Source organism: Zerene cesonia, chromosome 10, assembly GCF_012273895.1.
Source record: "Zerene cesonia ecotype Mississippi chromosome 10, Zerene_cesonia_1.1, whole genome shotgun sequence".
Taxonomy (NCBI): Eukaryota; Metazoa; Arthropoda; class Insecta; order Lepidoptera; family Pieridae; genus Zerene; species Zerene cesonia.
In genome coordinates this window covers 1,622,117-1,643,070 of record NC_052111.1, presented here as the reverse complement: position 1 = coordinate 1,643,070, position 20,954 = coordinate 1,622,117, and the positions used below count along the sequence as shown (strand labels likewise).

The window sequence follows — 20,954 nt, the reverse complement described above, 5'->3', positions numbered from 1 at the left end:
AAATCAAACCAATAGTACGTAGGTGTAAAATTTTATTGATAACTGCAAAATTTATTTCCAAAAATTATATAAACACTTTAGACATGACTAGAAAAACACTTCATTTACTTCAAGAATATAGTTCCTGTATAGTTACGTATCTTACGATTGAATATAAAGTAAAAAATTTTGACCGAATTTTTTTAGGCGGTAACGAATTAGTTGAGATTATTATTGCACAATCATTGCGGTTTCAATATCTTTCATGCCTATGTTATTTTTTTAAGATTTAATGTATATCATTAAGCATACTAGGATAGTCAGAAAGCTTTTACTGTAGGTAATAATTGTTACTTCTATTGAAGTCCTTATTAGTAATTGTATTTTAAAGCTTCTCTGACTAATCTATGTACGTTATATAGCTATATTTAAGAGACCTATACATATATGCTTAAAACTATGAAAGAAAATATATCATGTAAATTGTTACAAAAAATATCACAAGCCAATAATCTTAATTATAATGGAAATTTGATTATCATATTTGTACTAGCTTCTTCCATGAACAAGGTCAATTGTACCATCTCACTATTGGAAGCCATTAAAAATAAACTTCTATTGGTGCAAACTGAATTTAATGCCATGCATAAGTCAATGTAATAAATAAAAATCTATATATATATGTTTTTCTTTCTACTGTTGCGCTAAGAAATACCGGTTTAAACATTAGTACTCCTTTAATATCCGCAATTAATATAATAATATTTTATATCATTGAAATGCTTTATCAATGAGAAGTTTTGGAAGAATAGAAAAAAAATGATCACGAGGCGGGATTCGAACCCGCGTTACCCAATCCGTAGCAACGCCTGGCCTCTCGGCCACCAGTGAATCCCCGAATCTCGCCTCGTGATCAAATTTTTTCTATTCTTTTAAAATTTCTCAAATATCAAAATGTTACAACATTCTTATATTAAACTAAACTTCATAGTAAATTATATAAAATTTTGAACTTGGAAAATTTATTGCACATTGATAAAAAAATATAATATATTCTGCATACGAGTATACAGAGCATTTCTGATTTTTGCTATAAAATATACATACAAAATAGAACATATACCTTTGGAAATTGGTAAAAACTTTGTTCAATCAAGCTAATAAAAGCGTGTTAAAAAGATCCGATAACCCAGTGGTCACATACAACTGTTTTGCTTAAAAATATGTACTATCATACTTCACATGAACTGTTATTAACAGTCTTAAGTTTTTCGACTTGGTCCCTGTATCAAGTTATGTTTATTTCCGATAAATACTAATATAATTGTATTCCATTTTACTATGATTCGGCGTAATATTACCTATGAATACAAGTACAAACAAATTAATGAAAAATAAATCATCATTTTGTAAATATACATCTATATTTATATTTTATTTCATATAAAATGCTTTTAGATTGCCTTCATGCCATGTAAATATAAAAATTTATATAATTCAAATAATAAAGTATGTATTAGAATATTTGATAATTAAATACATACATGTTTGTACATATTACATGAAATATCTACTACATTATAACCCTAAGGCATTAATGTGATTTGTTGATATTTAAAAGCTTTGAATCTTTCAATTATTGCTAACTGGCAGCCTATAAAACTTATATTAGAGTATTTAAGGTTTCATAAACCTTTTACATTCACACTAAATAAAGCACCTTTCTTGACAATCACAATGACACAATATATTAGCCTCAATTTATTTCTTGTTCTTTTTGTACAAGGCCGCCAGTTCCTTTACCACATGTCTTTCACCTTCATCCCAAAGAACGGTTGCGAGTTTGCCTAGTGTACCATCATCGTCATTTCTAACCCAATCCAAGAGCAGCTTGTAGCGAGCCTGTAAGTAAATTTACATTATTTATACAAGTTAAACATAATCTGTTTGCGAAAATATATGTTAATTATCTTTTTACGCAGTAACAATTCATTATTATTTTGCCGCTGTTTGTACTGCACTTTAATTTCGAATCTTTAAGTTTTAGTTTAGTATCAGCAAATATGATATACATTATATAATTATTTCGCCCACCAAACCACCTTCAAAGCATCAGAACTAGACCAAATTTTAATGTGAGCTTTAAAATAAAAAGTTCAGTTCCCGCAGTAAAAAGTTATGAGGTATTAAATACAAAAAAAGGCAGTGGAATTGGTAACCTACTTTTTTAGAAGGCGGTTGAAAATGTATTAAGATACTAATACATCATAAAGGCATGCATAGTTAAGTCGTTGATTTTCTTTGGTATGCAATCAATTAAATCATGCTATCAATATCAGTAATAAACAATAGTTAAAAAAAACTAAAAAACACGCTTTAACAAAAATCATATTTTGCAAATTAAAAAATGGAATAATTTTATCAAATTAGTGTATTGTCATCGGTCCTCAATAAATCTACAAAGTTTGAACGAAATCTGGCCGTTTAAAGTGGGTCAAAATCGCGTCCAAAGAAGTCGGTTACAAACAAACATACAGGTGAAGCTAATAAAAAGCGTGTAAAAATTGTGTAGATTGCAATTTATTATTTTTCGGAAAACAATATGAATTATGTATGATATACAGATTTGCAAAATAAACCAAAAGATTATCACTCATCATTTTTGATATAACAGATAAACAGAAAAAAATATTGATAAAGCTATAACAATATATATACCAATAGCACAACAGTCTACTTATCCGTCTAAAAGTCCATCGTGCTAAGAGACCAAGGGGCGAGATGCGGGATCCCAAATTATATGCGCCATATTAAGCAGCTCAATACACAATTAGAGAACTCCATGCGCAATTTTTAAAGTAGATTCCATAATTACTATATTATTTTTTATTATTGAGTTGTGCTTTCACTACGAGATAACACACATAGGCAAGCAAAAGTACACAGCATAAAATGGTACAACACTACTGTATTGCAATATTCTAGTAGCATCATCAACACAAAAAAGATAATTTAATTAATCAAAGGTTTTTGTGAAGCTCATATTTCAATAATAATTATATTGTCAATATGTAAAAAATATACTTATGTTATGGTGAGAACAAGAAAAAAAGGGTTGAATTAAATATTCCATATGTTCATCCCACACATTTTGAAAAATTGTATGTCAAACCATGAAGTAACAAAAACATTGAGATGATCATTTATGAAGGTGTATGGTGTCACTTCTGTTGGGACATTGACATTGACATTGGGACATTGAACCACTGTTATTTGTGACCACCAATTGTGGCTAGAACTGCAGGTTAAAGTGAGAGAAGAGGAGATATGTAAGAGAGAAATCCATTTAGCAGCATTATTCCAGCATTATAAACATATATTCAACATCCAGTGCACATAATAAAATAGGTAGTGAAAGTTTGAATAATAATGTAGATAAAAGATGAAATAAAGAGTAATTATCAATAAATCGATCAATGATAAATTTTACCTCTGCAACACCATTTTTGGCCATGTCAATTTCTGCAGTTTCTATCTGTCCACGAGTGTAGCCTAGAGCTCGGAATATGCTGTACCAGTTCTTGCCCAGATTTTTAGAAATATAGTCTATGTATTCATGTTCTGGCTGCAATCATGTGTAAAAATCAATATAAAACTCCTTATTAATTCATCTTGTCTTCAACAATGATGTTTAAGAAATGTTAATTAAATCCCTCCTAGTGATTCAATTTTATGTTTTGCATGTAAAAATAAAAACTATTATATTGCTGAAAAATAATATGAAATACCTTAATTTCTGATTCCAATAGTAGAGATATAAGATTTGTTTTTTCAACTTGTTCCTCATCATGTTTGGGACTACTTTTGTGTGGGTGACCATTGACAGGCCCCAAATAATAAACAAACTCATTCCCCCAGCGAATGTTACTTGCATTGACAATATTAATCACATTTCCACCAGCTGTAAATATATAAATTTGAATATATAGTATATTATTCTGGTTTGGAAAATCCAATTTTGAGTCATATTCCAGATAATTCTTTGTGTATACGGAACCAGAATTACACCAATAGGACAACAGTGTGCATGATGCGCTCAATGACAACAGGAAAACGACATCATTTTATTGGCTATTACCATGTTTATCATCGTCAATGTTTAATATCACTAACAAAGAATTTTGGTAACATATTTAATATGCTATGAAAGTAAACAATTTTGTATTAAGTACATACATTGCGTATTAACAACACTGCTTCCATTGCTACTACGTCTATCATTATCGTCTTCATCGAAAGCAGATGATGGTTCGTCATTGGGTGTTGAAAATGACTTTTTGTATTTCGGCTTCTTTTTGCCTTTTTTCAAATCATTTGCATTTCCATCTTCCGTTCTGGTATTGGTAGAGTTCACATTCTCGTCCTGAATATTCTCATTTAAATCCTCGGGTCGCGGTGGACGAGGAACTGCATCTGGCTTTAAGTTACGAAGTAATTCCAAAAACTTCGAACTCAATTTGTTCGTCATTGCTCTAATGAAATATTAGTTTACAGAAACTTTTTGCAATTATAAATGTTCAAAGAACTCAATAAAATAAAAACAAATTACTAACCACATTGACAACTCACTGACAAGACGTGACAACTGATGAGTGTTTACTACGTAGTATTACAGATAACGTGATAACAAACGTAGTATATAGCTTACTCTGTGCTGTTTACTGTTGTTAACATTTCTATTTCTCTACACATTTGTAGAGGCGTAAGATCGATTGCAGACCTTACACCTTTACAAATGGATTGCCGATCTCAAATTGAAAAGGGATGAAGAAAGGATTGACGAGAGGAATAAGGGACTGAAAGGGTAAGGGAAAGGATTTGGGCCTCCGGTTCCCCCACTCACCGAACGAAAGACAGAAGTATGTTATTTCACGCCGGTTTTCTGTGAGGGTGTAGTCCTCGGTGCGAGCTGGCCCAATTCGTGCCGAAGCGTGCTCGACTGCCACATACAAAAAAAAGTTAGTAAGATTGAACTAAAAATACTATACCTACGCACCACAGGATATTGGCAAAATTGGGGCAACGCAGTACTGCCATAAATTAAAATATTTAGAGACCATTATAAAATAGGTATAGGAATAAAAGTAATAGAAGAAGAAAAACATGTCTTTACTGTTATATAAGAAAAAATTAGACTTAGTTATGCTCAGATTCTAAAACATAATATGTATGCATGTCAAAAGAGGATATTTGAAATTGAATATCATATATTAACTGATATTGAATCGACTGCTTTAATAAGATCGACTGAAGATTTTTACATTAATGTAATATTTGTAAGTGTAAGGACGTTGAGAAGAGATATATTTAGAATGTTCTTAATATAACAACAAACAGTTTGATCAAATAGACTAAAATAATCCCTACGGCATTGTCTTATTGCATTATAAAAAAATATTTTTTAAAACACTTCTAAAATTTGTCAGCATTTGACATAAATCTTTTTCTATTGATAATATATTTTTTCACATTTAATAAAATGAATAAAGATGAATCAAATAGTAATTATTTTAAGCCGTCTTTGTATAATTTGTTAAGATTCGTGTCTTTTGAAAAAATTTATGCAAAATCAAAGCCTTGCTCCCCGACGAACTCGCCTAGAAAAGATCCAACACCAGATAGATATGCTGGTGGCGATGCATCATCTCCAAGAAAATGTGAGTGTACTGTACGGGACAATTCAAAAACTACCACTGGAGATCGTGGTAAGACGGGAGCAGGAGTAACAGGATCCAGAACCGGTCGAGTTTGTCCTGGACACAAGGATCCTGGTGGACTCCCAGCAGGAGCTTCAAATCCTGGTTTATTGAGGCATATTCATAACGCAGCGCGATATCGTCTCCCTCAATGTTTTGAAGGCGCATGTGTCTCGGTAAAACAAGGTGCAAGTAATAATTGGGTTTTGGGACATACTTTATCATTTAGTTCTGTATCACCTGGTGGATATAAACTGCTACTATCATATGTTGACAAAAATAAACCTGTAGGTCTACCATATTTTATAATGGAGGCAGCACCCGGTGGCCAAATTAGTTGCGAAATGCGTGTAGGACCGACACAAGGCACAAGGGCTACTGTTGTAACTCAAATTGGTGATGGGGAGTTCTATAGCTTTGAAAGTATATTTGATGCCTATTTTAACAGTTTCACAGCATCAGTAATAGCTGTTAATCGAGAATTCATTGCACTCCATTATTTACAGGTTTGTTAATTTATAATTATAAGAACGTAAATATTATGTTTAATTATAACATATGATTTAGTAGTAAAACCTTCTTTATTATAGGCGGTAACGGAGCAGCTATCTTTAGGAGCTGAAATAGTAGCAAGGGGTTATGGCGCGGAGTTAAGTTCAGCATCAGGCGCCGGGCGATGGGCTAATGATGATCATTCTATTAGTGCGACACTTGGCAATCGTGGACTAGATTTATGTTATGCCAGAGCTTTGAAACCATTTTTAACGGTTGCTGCTATGCTTGAGGTGTGTACAATGTGCATACATAGAATATATTGACATTTAATTTTATAACAAATAATAATCTTAAATATAATGAAAAATTATATAACATAAATAATAAATTATCAACTTATTTTTAATAGCAATTTTTCTGACACTTATTTGTTTTATGATGTATACAATAACTTTTCTCGTTCATTACAAAGTGATTGGATGCTCATGACAAAATTACGAAAAATGTTTACCTGTACCTACTGTTGTACCAAAATATAAATAATAATATAACATTATTCAGGTTGGTTTCTCCATACGGCGAGCAGTAGCTACCCTAGCTTATGAATGGCATACCGACGACTGGACTGTGCGAGGGTCCGCAGACTCCGACGGTTTGGTGGGAGCTACGTTGCAGCGTACCTTAGGCGGCAAACGAGCACAGTTGGCTTGCGCTATCTCTGCGCTTTTAAACCATCCTAACGATAAATTCAGACTGGGATTTGGAGTCACAGCCGCAATTATATAGATGTTTGTACTTTAGATGACTATATATGTTGGATTATTTACATTTTAGCATTGAGCTACATCGAGATAAACATTCATAACGTGATTGTAGCTTATTTTGTACAGGAATTTACATAGGTAGTGTTTTTCTTTATTTGATAAATGAATAATTTTACATCTATACTTTTATTGTTTTATTTGCATTTAATGATCAACCTCTACAGTAACAGATTTTATTTTAATGAAACATGATATCCGCAAAACTATCACTAATAAGTTAATACTTAATTATTTCTTAAAATTGTAAAGGCAGTTAAATTCTTACTCACCAATTTACATTGAATTATACATTTATTCACGGTAAAGGTACACCTTCACGAATAAATTTCTTCGGTTATTTTGAATCGACACTTTTTTGCATTCTTTATGACATTTCAACGTACTCCGTACAAAGGACCATTTTAAAAATTCATTATCATTGTAATGATGATAATGTAGGCGTGTATGATTCGCCGGCGGCTACTTTAATGTTCCTTCCGTGAGCGCTGCTTTTGAGGGCGCCTGCGCGATTGCAGGGCGGAGTTTGCCGCCCGCCCTCATAATGAAAACAAACAGCTTCCTATGCTAAGCTTTCGATAATAGGGTTGATATTTTAGTGCAGCAGAAGAATTATGGTGATGTGGGCGTTATCCCGCCTCTGCTGCAGTGTGATCTTTAGACCGTGTCGAGACATGGCCGCGCGCGTCTACGTGTGCCTGAGGCACTAGGCATTACAGTAATGGTTATGGAGCGGCTGGCGGACTTCGTCAGCAAGTCTTTGGAAGGCGGTGAAGCGCCAGCTCCACCACAGGAAGTGGATTCTGAAGACCCCGATGAGGAAGTGGATATCACAGCGTTGGAGGACAAATCGCCGCCACCGAAAAGACATCGCAATTGGCTTGTCTCACCTCTACCTGTCCAACATTATAAACGAGAAGACGATGATGATGATCACAAACATGGTATGTTATGAGATAGTAATGTTTAATAGATGTGTGTGTTGTTGTGTTCATTTATTTTTTATTTGAATTTGCTTGCTTGCAATGAGACATTATATTTTTTTATGATATCTTTAATTGGTAATACATGCTAGTGAATGGTTAGCAAAATAAGATTTAGATAGTGATAATCGTATGTGACTATTTAATACACATCTAGGTTTTCGATTATCTTTTTCGATTTAGTGTAATATTTACAGTGCACTTCGAACAGGCATAAAGTGTTATTATTAAAAACTAAAATATGTCAAATGTTTTTTACTATCACGAAAAAAAAAATTGTATATAACGGATATGTAAAATACCTTGTACCCATAACTATACCTCATATTTAGTTAATGATTAGGTACTGTTGTTATAAGCCATTATTGCGAACCAGTTGGTTTAGCTTAGGCTAACACTGAAGACCTTAGAACCAAAGTCACAAACTTTTGTTCTTCTCAAAACAATTTTTAGAGAATACTTACTCTTCTCAATTTGTGGAGCGGCGCGTTCCCCAAATACTATTATGATTTATCAATTACATGAGACTTAAGTACAAATAAATGAATTTTCCGATCTTGATTAAAAGTTATGAATAAGGTTACTGTAGAAAGCACTTCTCTCTAAATACCATGATTACGATGTCGCAACATAATGTAATCGTGGATTGGTAGTAAACAGAATGGAGTTAATCTATGTTGAATATAAGTGATAGAGATGTAGGAGGTAGACATTGTTATGACACAGGGAACAGAAATAAAATTGAAATGCCTATTTTCCAGCTTAGTAAAGTAAAAAATTCAATTATGGGACGAGGTATACGCTTCTTCAACATAATTCCTCATAGTATTAAATCGTTTAGTAGTGCTAAATTCAAAAACTATATTAATAATGAATTAGTAGTTAGAGCAATCTATAGCATTAATGAATATACGGAAGATTTCTATGAATATCATCCGTGGAAAGTTGTCCCTTAAGAACCACAGGACAGCTCTTTAGCATAATTGTTATCAATGTAAAATTGATATTATTTTAAAAGAGCACCTACAGAGTTTCTTGCCGGCACTTCTCTGTAGAAACTGCCTTCCAAACTGTTGTTAAATGTTAAAACTGTGTAAAATAACGATTCAACAGTGCTTCTATAAGAATCTAATTGAATAAATAAATGTTTGACTTTGAGAAAAACACACTTATATATTTACATTCTATACTGTAAACAATAAAACACTTAATGAACAATTTCTGTACTTTAAATATTAAAAAAAAAAGAGTTTAAAAAGGGCTGTTTGTGCTCTACTTGAATTAAACTATTTGAAATATGCGCCCATTACAATCCTTTATAATCTTGATATTCATAGGTTTCGGTACTTGCAAAGGAAAAAAAATAACCCTTATAGGATTACTTCGTTGTCTGTCTGTCCGTCCAAACCTTTTCTCAGCATTGGTTTAAACTTTAACATATCAATTAATAATGAATACTCGAATATGAGTTGTTTTAACTCCATAAAATATCAAACTTATAGGCCTATAACGCGATCATGAGGCTAATTTATTTAAAATCTTTTTTTAAAAACCGATATGGTCTGTTCTTCCCGCTGACCTAGATAGTAGAAGAATGAATATCATTAAAAAATATCTAGGATCTTATGGCACATGTTATGTATATATCATAAGCTTGGTTTTCTTCATATAATATGATAACCGCGTAAGTTGCATTTTTGTAATATCGCATTGGAATCAAAATCAAAAATATAGGGTATTTTCCTTTAACTTAGAATCATATAAATATTTTTAGTAAAAATCAAAACCACCTTCAAATGGATGAATTCACAACTAAACAAATTTAAATGAAACTGCATGGGAGGTACCAGTTTTCAAATAAAAAAGACTCATCAAAATCGGTTCACCCAGTAAAAACTTATGAGGTGACAGGTACAGTCGAATTCATAACCTTCTTTTTTTGAAGTCGGTTGAAAATTTGGCAAGAAGCGAAATATGGAATATGTATAGGAAATATCTGAAATTTTTAGCGTTTTAAATCGAAATAAGTTTTATTAAAGTAAAAACAAAATTCATATAAATAGCAGTAAACAAATTATTTTGCAGCTTCTATTTTACACAGGTGAAGTTTGTACACAAGTTTTCGTATACGAGTTTTTATTTATTTATTTTTTTTATGTTACCATCGGCAATGGAGCTGGTGGGACGCTTGAAGGTAAGCGCTACCACCGCCCATGAACATTTGGAGAGGCACAAGGTACATTGCAAACCTTACGCCTCTACAAATGGATTGCCGACTTTTTGGGAAGGGAATAAGAAAGGATTGGCGATAGGAATAAAGGAAAGGACTGGGAAGGGTAAGGAAAAGGATATAGGCCTCCGGCTCCCCCACTCACCGAACGAAACACAGCAGAATGCTATTTCACGCCGGTCTTCTGTGGGGGTGTGGTACTTCCCCGGTGCGAGCTGGCCCAATTCGTGCCGAAGCGTGCTCGACCACCACATACAATCGTGTACGAGTGTCGTTTTTTTTCATAAAGTCAACCTAAGATTGCTTTATTTCAAACTATGAGCCAAGCCTCAATGAAAATAAATACATGCTACTTATAAATGAACAGCCACAACCACAGATAACATAATACTATCCACAACATACAATATTTAATAATATACAATATATAAACTTGCAGATGGCGGAGCCGATTATAATAATTATAATTTTGATGAATTCATAATTGTCCAGAGAAGGTTTAAAAGAAAAAAAAATAAAATGTGTCAAAAAATGTTTTATCATGTTGCGACCTAATAAAAATACCATTTCTGTACATTAAATGTTATTAAATAGAGTAAGTGATATGTCATAGGAGGCCTGTGTCCCAGCAGTGGGAATATATATACGCTGATGATGATGATGATGAAGTGATATGCAATAGAGATGATTTTTATACTCCCAAAACCATAATAAGTGTTTGTTTTATCTTTATATCAATCGTACTTAAACCATTAGGGCGATTTTGAAAAATACAATCATTAATATGGTCAAAGACCAATATTAGGTTCGACGAAAAAAAATTTTTTCAAGTAATTAGAATATCATTCACATCTCCACATTGTATCAGGGAATATACCTAGGTAACATCACACTGTGAAAAAATATCTAATGCGGGTGAAAAAGTGGGACAAAACTTATCTAAAATAAATACAACACTAATTGCAATTAAAGCTCTATACGTTTCACTGCCTTTTTCAACACAGCAAAGAAATAAATTGATTAAAAATGCAAAAACCATAAACAATGACTTGAAGTGAGCGCAGTGACAAAACTGCACCTCGATATCCCTAAAGACCCGATGAATAAATCACCGACGACTTAATGTGAGTATTTGTTCGACAATTAATCACTGTTCTCGAGTCTTAGATGTTTAAGAAGTTTCGTGCCCCGGGGACGAAAGGGGAGAACGGGTGTGGCCCGCAGCGCCGCCCACACTTGGATAATCCCTCCATTTACATAATTGCCGTATAAAAAGGAGAGCTTCCCAATTTGCTAAATTGCTTCAAACGACACCGTTAAACGTATCGCCCGTTCGTCTGGGGATATCCGACGGCCCCATGGACCCGATTAGCGCTTTGATTTTCTTCACAACTATCCATTCAATTAGTATTAAGACGATCACTTTATGCATTAACAACAATACGATTTAAAGAGCTAATCTTAGCTGCAATTTGTACGATTTTGGATAGTTACCTAGATTTAAATAAGTATTTTAATATTACGCATAATAAAGAACTATTTCCATGTTTCATTTAATGACTGAAAGATGAGGTAATTAGCAAACATTTTTTGTTTTGTATATATTTTAAATAAATCCACATATCGCTTCAAACAATGAATAATGTTTCTTTGAATTATGTCACTTACATTTCATAATATTTCATTTTGCAAGATATTACGGAAAAATCAAATTGTGGCGTTGGCAACGGCGGCGGCAAGCAGCGTCGTTCGCGGACAAACTTCACGCTGGAGCAGCTGGGAGAGCTGGAGAGACTGTTCGATGAGACGCATTATCCAGATGCATTTATGAGAGAGGAGCTTAGTCAGAGGCTTGGGCTTAGCGAGGCTCGGGTTCAGGTCAGTTGAAATTTGATGAATCATTTCAATATAATAGCAATAGCTACGTAGAAACCACTTCTCTATGTTCGATTGGGTACTCAAAGTGTGTCAAAGTTTATGTCAATATTTACACATTTCTTAATTTTTTACTATTTTCAGTGAGGACGCTTTAATTTGATTGTATTTTTTATGTTTGTACTCATAACTTTTTACTGGGTCATTGGTGAACCGATTTTTATGATTCTTTTTCCAAATAATTTTAGCAATTAAATTTATAGCTTCAAATATGGTCGTATATCTATAATCTATTCATCATCAGCCCAATATATGTTCCCACTGCTGGGACACAGGCCTCCTATGTGGGTTCAGGCCATAATCCACCACGCTGGCCAAGTGTGGGTTGGCAGATGTCACATATGCCGGTTTCCTCACGATGTTTTCCTTCACCGTTTAAGTAATGGTGATGTTATCCACATGTGCAGATAAATTGAAAAATTAATTTATTTCCTGCACGCTCGCCCGGTCTCGAACCCCGACTTATCGATTTTGAAGTCCGAGGTTCTCACCACTGAGCCACCACTGCTTCTGGTCGATCTATTAAGTGAAGATTATTTAAAACTTCGTTATATACGTTGCAAATTCATAATCATCCAATTATTGAAGTCGTAGACTTTGAATTTAATTATCATCAAAATGAATTCTTCCGTCTCTAATATAAATTTTACTTTAATTAAACCTACATAACAATAACATTGAACATAAACCAACTAGCTACATACGATATTCATTAACACGAGTCGTAGATACCCTTACTCAGAGCCCTCATTACTAATGCACGTAATTAGCTGCTACCGTCCAACAAGTGCCACTTTATCGGCTATATATCGTGATTAGTACTCGATCGGCGTTAAGTGATGTTAGTAGGGGACATTACAGATAAAAGCCTTGACCCTTACCACTACGTCTTCACTAGTGTCAAGTCACACGTTCGAGTAATTGATAAGTATGGGGATTGACTTTTCGGTTCATTCTTTTAATGACCATTATTCACTTCGATTTTGTTAATATATTTATATTTAAGGTTTATAAACATCCCGACCGAATACACGGGGCATTTCGAACGGCCATATATATTTTTATGATGATGCCGTTTCAATACATTTTTATGTATATTACTATCGATTCACTACTTCACGGTGAATAAGTGAATTCAGTTTTCACAATTAAATAATTACAGGACAAATAATTAATTATTCTCGTTGTGATTTGTTATAAACTATGTACACTTTTTTATAAATACAGATGCTCTATATTCAAATATAAGTTTATAATATACTAGCTTTTCGCCCGCGGCTTCGCCCGCGTATAATTCGCTTATATCGCGCGACATGGTAAGGATTATTTTCTTCGTATTAAAAAGTATGTTTTGTTCTTTGCCACGTTTAGCTCCATCTACATACCAAGTTTCATCAAAATCGGTTTGACAATAAAGAACTTTCATACAAACTTTCATCCCCTCTTTCAACCCTTTCTACCCTTTTTTCGCGATAAAAAGTATCCTATGTCCTTTCCCAAGTTCATTTCTATCTCGATACCAAATTTTGTCAAAATCGGTTCAGTGGTTTAGGCGTGAAAGCGTAACAGACAGACAGACAGACAGAGTTACTTTCGCATTTATAATATTAGTAGGGACAAGCGGTTCGCCCCGGCATCGCCCTGGTACGTGGAACATATTATATATAGTCTATACTAGTAGTCTGGAATCACATATATATCAAAGATAAAAGAATATTTCGCAATTCTTCCTGTAGTTCATAAGATTAGCAAGTTTAAACAAACATGTTTGTTTGTTTAAACTTGCTAGCTCTCGCTAACTCTTTAGCTTTGTTAAATTATGAAAAAAGATTGCAAAATGAATAGTCTAACATGATTAATGCACATTGCACATGTAGAAGATAGAATTTAATGTATTTGTATATTTAGCTATTGTGTAATCAATGCTAATGAATTCGACCCTAGTTAGCGCGTGTTTATTTATCTTATCAATTTATATAATCATTATATCCTAACTAATAAAGTAATTTTATTTCACATCACACTTAAAACTTTACTTTAATTTGAGTCTTTAAAGCGCTCACCAAATAAAGTTTGATCGTAATTAATACATATTACGAAATGTGTTCCTACTTACAGTTACTGCTATTACACTCGTGTAGCTACTAGTATGCGTTTTTAATATCAATGGAAAAACACTCGATGCTTCTGGTCAAAGTGCCAACAGATCAGTATTCAATAACAGAGAATCCAAAGTTGTCTATGCACATCGTAATGTATGGATGTCCCCTCGCAGACAAGTTGCAATCAACGCGGCGCGTGCCCTCCACACTAATGCGGTTAGCCTGTTTGTATGTTTGTCTAGCAGTAGCGCTGCAATCTCAGTTTACTAATTAATGACATCCGCTGTATTATCTGTATATATTCCGCGCTGTAACGTAACCATGGTTTTGATACTAAGGGCCATTTTCACCAATTGCTGACAATGTTATTCTGTATATTACAAAAACCTGCAGTGAAAGCAGTGGTGATTCAGTGGTGAGAACCTTCAAAATCGATGTGACGGGGTTCGAGAGCGTGCAGGAAATAAATTGATTTTTCAATTTATCTGCACATTTGGATAACGTCACCACTGCTAAAAACGGTGAAAGAAAACATCGCGAAGTAACCGGCATCTCCAAGAATCAAACGTTTTATACGACATTTTATATATGCACGCTTCGTCACGAATTGGGCCAGCTCGCACCGGGGTACTTACCACACCCCCACAGAAAACCGGCGTGATATAACATACTGCTGTGCTTCATTAGGTGAGTGGGGGGGGGAGCCGGAAGCTCATATCCTTTTAAGGAAAAGAATAAGGATTCATCCCGGGTCCTTTCTTTATGCCTCTCGTCAATTATTTCTTAATCCCTTCCCAATTTGAAGTAATCCATTTGTAGAGACGTAAAAGTAAAGTCTGCAATCGACCTTGCGCCTCTCCAAATGTTCATGGGCGGTAGTAGCGCTTACCATCAGGCAACCCACCTCAAGTCAACAGTGACATAAAAAATATAACGTCTACCAACCCGCACTTGGCCAGCGCGATGGATTATGGCCTAAATCCTCATAGAAGGCCTGTGTCCCAGCAGTGGCGACATATATGGGCTGATGATGATTACAAATTACAATAACCATTGCAATTTGTTTTTATATAAATATGATTTAACTCGATTTGTTAAGATTGCATCCATTTGCTTTTTTGGCATACTCACACGCTGCAAGCTGGATAATATAATAAAATATTCATCACAAATAACGTTGAATGCAATGCACGTTATTTGATATGATAATGAAGCTTTGTTTCAGGTGTGGTTTCAAAACCGACGAGCGAAATGCCGCAAGCATGAAAGTCAAATGCATAAAGGTTGGTACATCTCTCTATAGTAGCTAATTACGAACAGTTAAATGATATTGATAAATATGTGTTGTTCTAACTTATAACAAATGGAAATTTTGGATGTTTGTATGAATGTTGTGACTCGATTTTAAATTCTAGCATGGATGTTGTCACTCAATCACGCCAAAGCTACTGAACGAATATAATTTGAAAGGCAAATACTTGTATTCATGGCAAACAATTGTTTAAGAAATTACATGCGAGTATTACAATGTGTAAGTTGCATAGAAATACGACAGAAATAAAATTTTAATAACTCACTGTTCACTTAAAATTTTCGTACTACGTATATTTGTATACTATAATATTATTATATACTAAAGTATTTTTAACTTGACATGGCTACGAAATTACTGCTAAAGATATTCTAACTGCAAATAGTGTATTATTATATAATGTTATCTATGCAACAAATTATGAGTTTGAACACATTTTTTAATTGCTTTTATTTAAATAATAGAAGTGTAATGAATGTGAAATCTTACCACACAAAGTTCCCCTGATAAAAGCTCACCATAATATTCATTCACGTGGAAACTTACTTATGTATTCAAAGATGTACATTTAAGCTTTATCATGTCGTAGAAAAGGAGGGAAGATTTTTCATAACTCGAAATCGGTTTTTTGTTATTTCGTATTGTATTGTAATTAAAGATTAGATACCTACATAATAAGTTAGAAAAAGTGAGGTCTGATTATGTAATAATAATTACTTATTTATCTGTTTTCAACCAACTTCAAGACGAGAAGGAGATTCGATTGTAATTTTTTTTTTGTTACATCATGACTTTTTATTGGGTAAGCATGCCATGTGGTCGCATATAAATTTGGTCTAGTTCTGACAATTTGAAAGCGGTTAAATTTTTGTTAATAATAATTGATACACTTACTACTTTTCACAGCTCCTCTCCATAAAACAGTGTTTTCATGAATTATGTTGGGTAATTTGAACCCTAGATTTACGTAAAGCAATAGAGATGACCGTATTACGTATTCTCCATCAGTATACGTAATTCGATTACAACTCCCGCCGGCGCCGGTACGACTCTAACAGTTTTTTAATTTGACCATAACTCACGAGGATGAATAATTAAAATGGCGGGCCGGGCGGGAAACGCGCGAAACGGCAAAAAACCTCTACGTAAGGTAGTATATTTGGAAAATTGCTCAGCGCACTTACCGATTGATAGGCTTACAAATTCTCTTAGGAGTTCGTCGTAGCCATAGTTTTATTTTATTCGGACGGTGAAATAGAATGTCCGTTATCATATTGTAAATAATTAATATAGTAATATGAAGATTTAAAATGTAATATGTTTACATACTTTTTATTTTCTGTCTAAAATCATCATAATATATAATTTATAATTATGTACTCGCATTCATTTCGTGAATGATGAAAATAAAATGAATACTCGTTATAGGTATATTTTTAGTCTTCGTAGCAAAACCGCTCCTTAATCGCCGCAAATTTGAAGTTAATGGAAATAATAAAAATTCTATAACCGTGTGTCTAATAAATTATCATAATATCATAAGTCGTATCCTCCGCTCTGAATCAGGTCTTAGATACATTTAACGACAATCTGTTATGATTATTATATCTATTATCAAATTATCTTTTGTAACACGGGTTTCGTGGTACACCGCGTCAACGTTAATAATAACGTTACCCAAAACTGAGTCGACATATACAGCATCCGAGATCCGCACTACACCGTGATTGTGAAAGCATTGAATAACCGCTAAACGGAGCATAAAAGCGGAAAAAAGCTTCTCGCTGGAATCGAATAAAATGATTCCCCACGGGAGCCATTCGGACGCAATCCCGCCGTCCCTTGCTAAATGTCTTATTAACTTATGTGCACCCCGCACCCCGCTATCCCTCTCTAACACGAGAACAATCATGTAAAGTGAAATGAAACGGTTATTTGTTACGATTTGCCCCTTTAAGGAATCGCGTTACAAATGATGTTATTGATTGTGATGTTTGTAACGCTTGTGGCGTTATCATTACAATCGATTCATAAAGGGATAGAGATTCTTTGTTTTTATATCGTAGTGTATAACGGTGCGATATAGGATTATAAATTATAGCATACGCTTACGCATTATTAAACAAGAAATATATGATTTACAATAATCATATAGAAATTCTTAGAAACATTTTTATACATCTGTTAGGTAGACATAATATACTTCATAGTATCATAAACTTATTTGAAGCAAATAAAAGAAAGAAAACAGCAAAAGCAGTAAATCTTCATAAAATTAAGTATTCATTTTTAACACGGTATAAAGTAGTAAAAATCTCGACTCGCGAAATCTCCATCCTATGAACAATAACACTGGCCGTGGATTAAAAAAAAATAAAAGAAAACGGAGCCTAATTGTTCCCCTGTTCATAAAATTTTTAAGTTATTCGCGCGTCGTGAGGGTGGCGATGTTTTATTGCGTAGAAACCGCTGTAAAGATGTTCGAAATGCTTTAAAATAGCAGCACCCCGCAACGGCTTACCTTATAATTCGATTAAATTAAACAACTCAGAGTTAATCAAATAAATGCACAACGGCCGCAGGGGCGAAGGGCGAGTGGCGAGCACCCGCTCGTATTTATGTTCGCAGTTCTCGAAAGTAATTCGGTGTCAAATATGGAAATAACTCATACGCGCAGGGAGCATCCATTTTGATAATGTCGACGGGCGACCGGAGCCGCGCTGATTTACGGAGCGCGTGAATCCCGCCCAATGCATGCGTATTCCCATTATTTATATGCTTTTGTAAACACATGTTACATTTGCGTATGATTTTTCATTTCAATACCGATGCTATAAAAGTGTGCTACTAATTGTGAAAATCCGTTCTTCCAGAGATTAAAATTGTATTAAAAAACAGCTTATTTTAATTTTTTTTTTCAAGTTTTTTGTTGAATTTTATATTGCGTATTGAAAATATTTTTATCACTTTACATAAATATTTAAAATTACATATATCCTATTTATATTTTTAAGCAAACGAGTATCGTTACATGCTACAGCTTTCGTAGACCGTAGGCCGTAGCAAGAAAGCAAAAATATTAAATAATATTATAAGGAAATAATAATTAGGTGCCAATTTGATTAACATGAAATTACATTTACTTGTTTAAACAATAATAAACTATAATTATGTAAAAGATTTTAAGTGCTATTGATAAAATCACACATACCAGTACAAATACTAGTAGCTATAAAACTAATGCAGTCTATAAAATTAGTTTTAAAATTAAACAGTCCAGAGTAAAACTATACCTACTAACTTACCGTTATATATTTACATTTATATTATGATACCAAAATATTTGATTGGGAAAATACGTTAGAATAATTAAACAAATGAATCCTTTAGACGCGATCCGAACACCTTAAGTCGAGTAGATCCGTGTTAATTTATTAATTGCCCCTTCACCCGCCGGGAGGGCTATAAACAACGAATCTCACTTAATTTACGAGCAAATTATGCTTTACTTAAATATCAATTTAATTAAGTGGAGTTCAGGAGCGATCTCGAATCGCGGCTCAGTATAGCTTCATTTGTCTCTGTCAATCGATGGGGATCTATGTAATCTTCTGATGATTGTATCGTTTTAAAGTTAAGTAGTTAAAATCGGATTTGAAGATTGAAACATAGGAATGGCCGAGTAACGAGAACAAGTGATAATATTCAGCGCAGTAGTGGGGTTTGGGTTTGGGGAGCGTTGCTAAAAATTTTTTGTGTAATTTAGATTTTAATTTGAAAACCAAGCGTTAGTTCTCACGTCTGAATCTTCATTACACTACTTAGTTTCATATATTTAATAAAAATATTTAGTTATCTAGCTATGTGTCGATTGATACTGTTCTATATATTTTTACTTTTAATAATAATATCCTGGCAATAATTATTAACCGACCAACTAAAGCACGGAAAGATAAACAAATGATCTTATATTTTTGTTATACCAGGGTTACTAGTGAGCGGTGGCGGGACACCGCTGGAGCCTTGTCGAGTAGCGCCATACGTGTCAGTGCCAAGGCTTGGCACGGCAGCGAGCGGGCAGCGGCCGCCGCCGCCCATGCCACCACTCGCACCGCACCCAACTCCCACAGCGTTCGCACCGTTTGACTCCGCGCTACTGTCTGCTGCGGCGCACCAGGTACCTATGCTGTACATATACCTGTATCCCTGTTGATTCTAAAAAAGCCTGTCTAAAGACGCGGGTTTACTATGGAAGTCATAAACCAGTGCAATATTTATAACCATTTACAATATCACTAGACGCAGAATGCAATATTTTTAATTTATCCGACGTTTTCTACGAGCTTCACTTACTACGTAATCTTTTCTCGTAAGTTTTTGTGTATTAAAGACGCAAAATTAATTTGATTAAATACCTAAATATTTTCTCAATAACTAATTTCGGACTTGAAAATCATCTAAGTGTATTTTGTTTACACCTGCAGTACAGCTATTTGGTAGGATACTGAAGAGCTATTACACAGAATTTAAATATGATTCATGCACGTTATTACTGATTCGTTGATCACAGTACGCGAGTGCAGCGGCGGCAGCGGCAGCAGCACTGTGCCCTCCCTACGCGGGTCTCGCAGCTTTAGCAGCGCGATGCAGATCCTCATCCATAGCTGACCTCAGGCTGAAAGCCAGGAGACACGCAGCCGCGCTGGCTGCAGCACGCTGTCCATCGCCCACACCGACTACACCTACCAATGTGCCCGCTGATACATAGCCCACACCCTAAGGAAATCGGATCAATTCAATGGTACAATCGTATCTCAATTATGTTCAGTATAGAGTCACGTGGAAGACTGCTGAGATTGCAATATTGTAGAGGATGGCAACACATCTCCTAAATGAATTTTGTGTAAATTATTACTATTTTCCTTGTAACTTTTTTTGGGAGCGAATACAATTTCCAATTCTTTGTAGATACAAATGGACGATTGACCAAATAAATTAAAGTACTTGTAAATGAATAAAAACTGTGATAAGTGTTTGATTGCTGAGTGGGGAAATAGATCTCGTTTGTCTAATATCTCTTAGCATTATTAGTAATAATTATGATTATAGCTTATTACTATGTACTAGCAGTACAATTATTTAAATAGTCGATATATATCTTGTAAATATAATTCTATTATTATTGATATTTCAGTATACTTATAATAAGTGTAATTTTATAATACGATCTTTGTTCATAGTTGCGTTCTTAATAAAATATTAACGTAACAAATACGACACTTTTTTATTTGTAGTCATAAGTCATAAGGAAATGTTATGTTTAGATACGTCGTTTACTTAT

General features: G+C 34.0%; 3 protein-coding genes across 3 annotated transcripts in view; 2 read left to right on the top strand and 1 right to left on the bottom strand.

Moving 5' to 3' along the window:
* Positions 1-27: 27 nt before the first annotated feature.
* Positions 28-4,638, bottom strand: LOC119829708. Its single transcript, XM_038352347.1, has 4 exons — positions 4,216-4,638; positions 3,768-3,940; positions 3,470-3,604; positions 28-1,881 (listed from the first exon to the last, which is right to left on the bottom strand). The coding sequence occupies exons 1-4, from the start codon at positions 4,505-4,507 to the stop codon at positions 1,741-1,743; spliced, it is 741 nt and encodes a 246-aa protein (XP_038208275.1). The 5' UTR covers positions 4,508-4,638; the 3' UTR covers positions 28-1,740.
* A 504-nt stretch (positions 4,639-5,142) lies between these two features.
* Positions 5,143-7,016, top strand: LOC119829331 (mitochondrial import receptor subunit TOM40 homolog 2-like). The gene is made up of 4 exons (XM_038351800.1): positions 5,143-5,178; positions 5,555-6,241; positions 6,326-6,520; positions 6,792-7,016. Exons 1-4 carry the CDS (start codon positions 5,143-5,145, stop codon positions 7,014-7,016), a joined length of 1,143 nt encoding a protein of 380 aa, XP_038207728.1.
* A 756-nt stretch (positions 7,017-7,772) lies between these two features.
* The window catches only part of LOC119829329 (short stature homeobox protein 2-like), a 14,523-nt gene continuing 1,341 nt past the window's right edge, over positions 7,773-20,954 (top strand). Inside the window, exons 1-5 of the mRNA XM_038351799.1 lie at positions 7,773-7,995; positions 11,958-12,142; positions 15,527-15,584; positions 19,600-19,790; positions 20,184-20,363. Of these exons, the coding sequence (XP_038207727.1) occupies positions 7,773-7,995; positions 11,958-12,142; positions 15,527-15,584; positions 19,600-19,790; positions 20,184-20,363 (837 nt within the window). The remainder of the gene's footprint in view (positions 7,996-11,957; positions 12,143-15,526; positions 15,585-19,599; positions 19,791-20,183; positions 20,364-20,954) is intronic.

Bases quoted from the DNA above. Each gene is read 5' to 3' on its own strand.
- LOC119829331 (XM_038351800.1), top strand. From the start codon at position 5,143: ATGTCTTTACTGTTATATAAGAAAAAATTAGACTTA. The intron at 5,179-5,554 runs GTTATGCTCAGA...AATTATTTTAAG, and splicing joins ATAAGAAAAAATTAGACTTA to CCGTCTTTGTATAATTTGTT. The intron at 6,521-6,791 runs GTGTGTACAATG...AACATTATTCAG, and splicing joins CGGTTGCTGCTATGCTTGAG to GTTGGTTTCTCCATACGGCG.
- LOC119829708 (XM_038352347.1), bottom strand. From the start codon at position 4,507: ATGACGAACAAATTGAGTTCGAAGTTTTTGGAATTACTTCGTAACTTA. The intron at 3,605-3,767 runs GTATTTCATATT...ACATGATTGCAG, and splicing joins TATTGGAATCAGAAATTAAG to CCAGAACATGAATACATAGA. The intron at 1,882-3,469 runs GTAAAATTTATC...ATTTACTTACAG, and splicing joins CCAAAAATGGTGTTGCAGAG to GCTCGCTACAAGCTGCTCTT.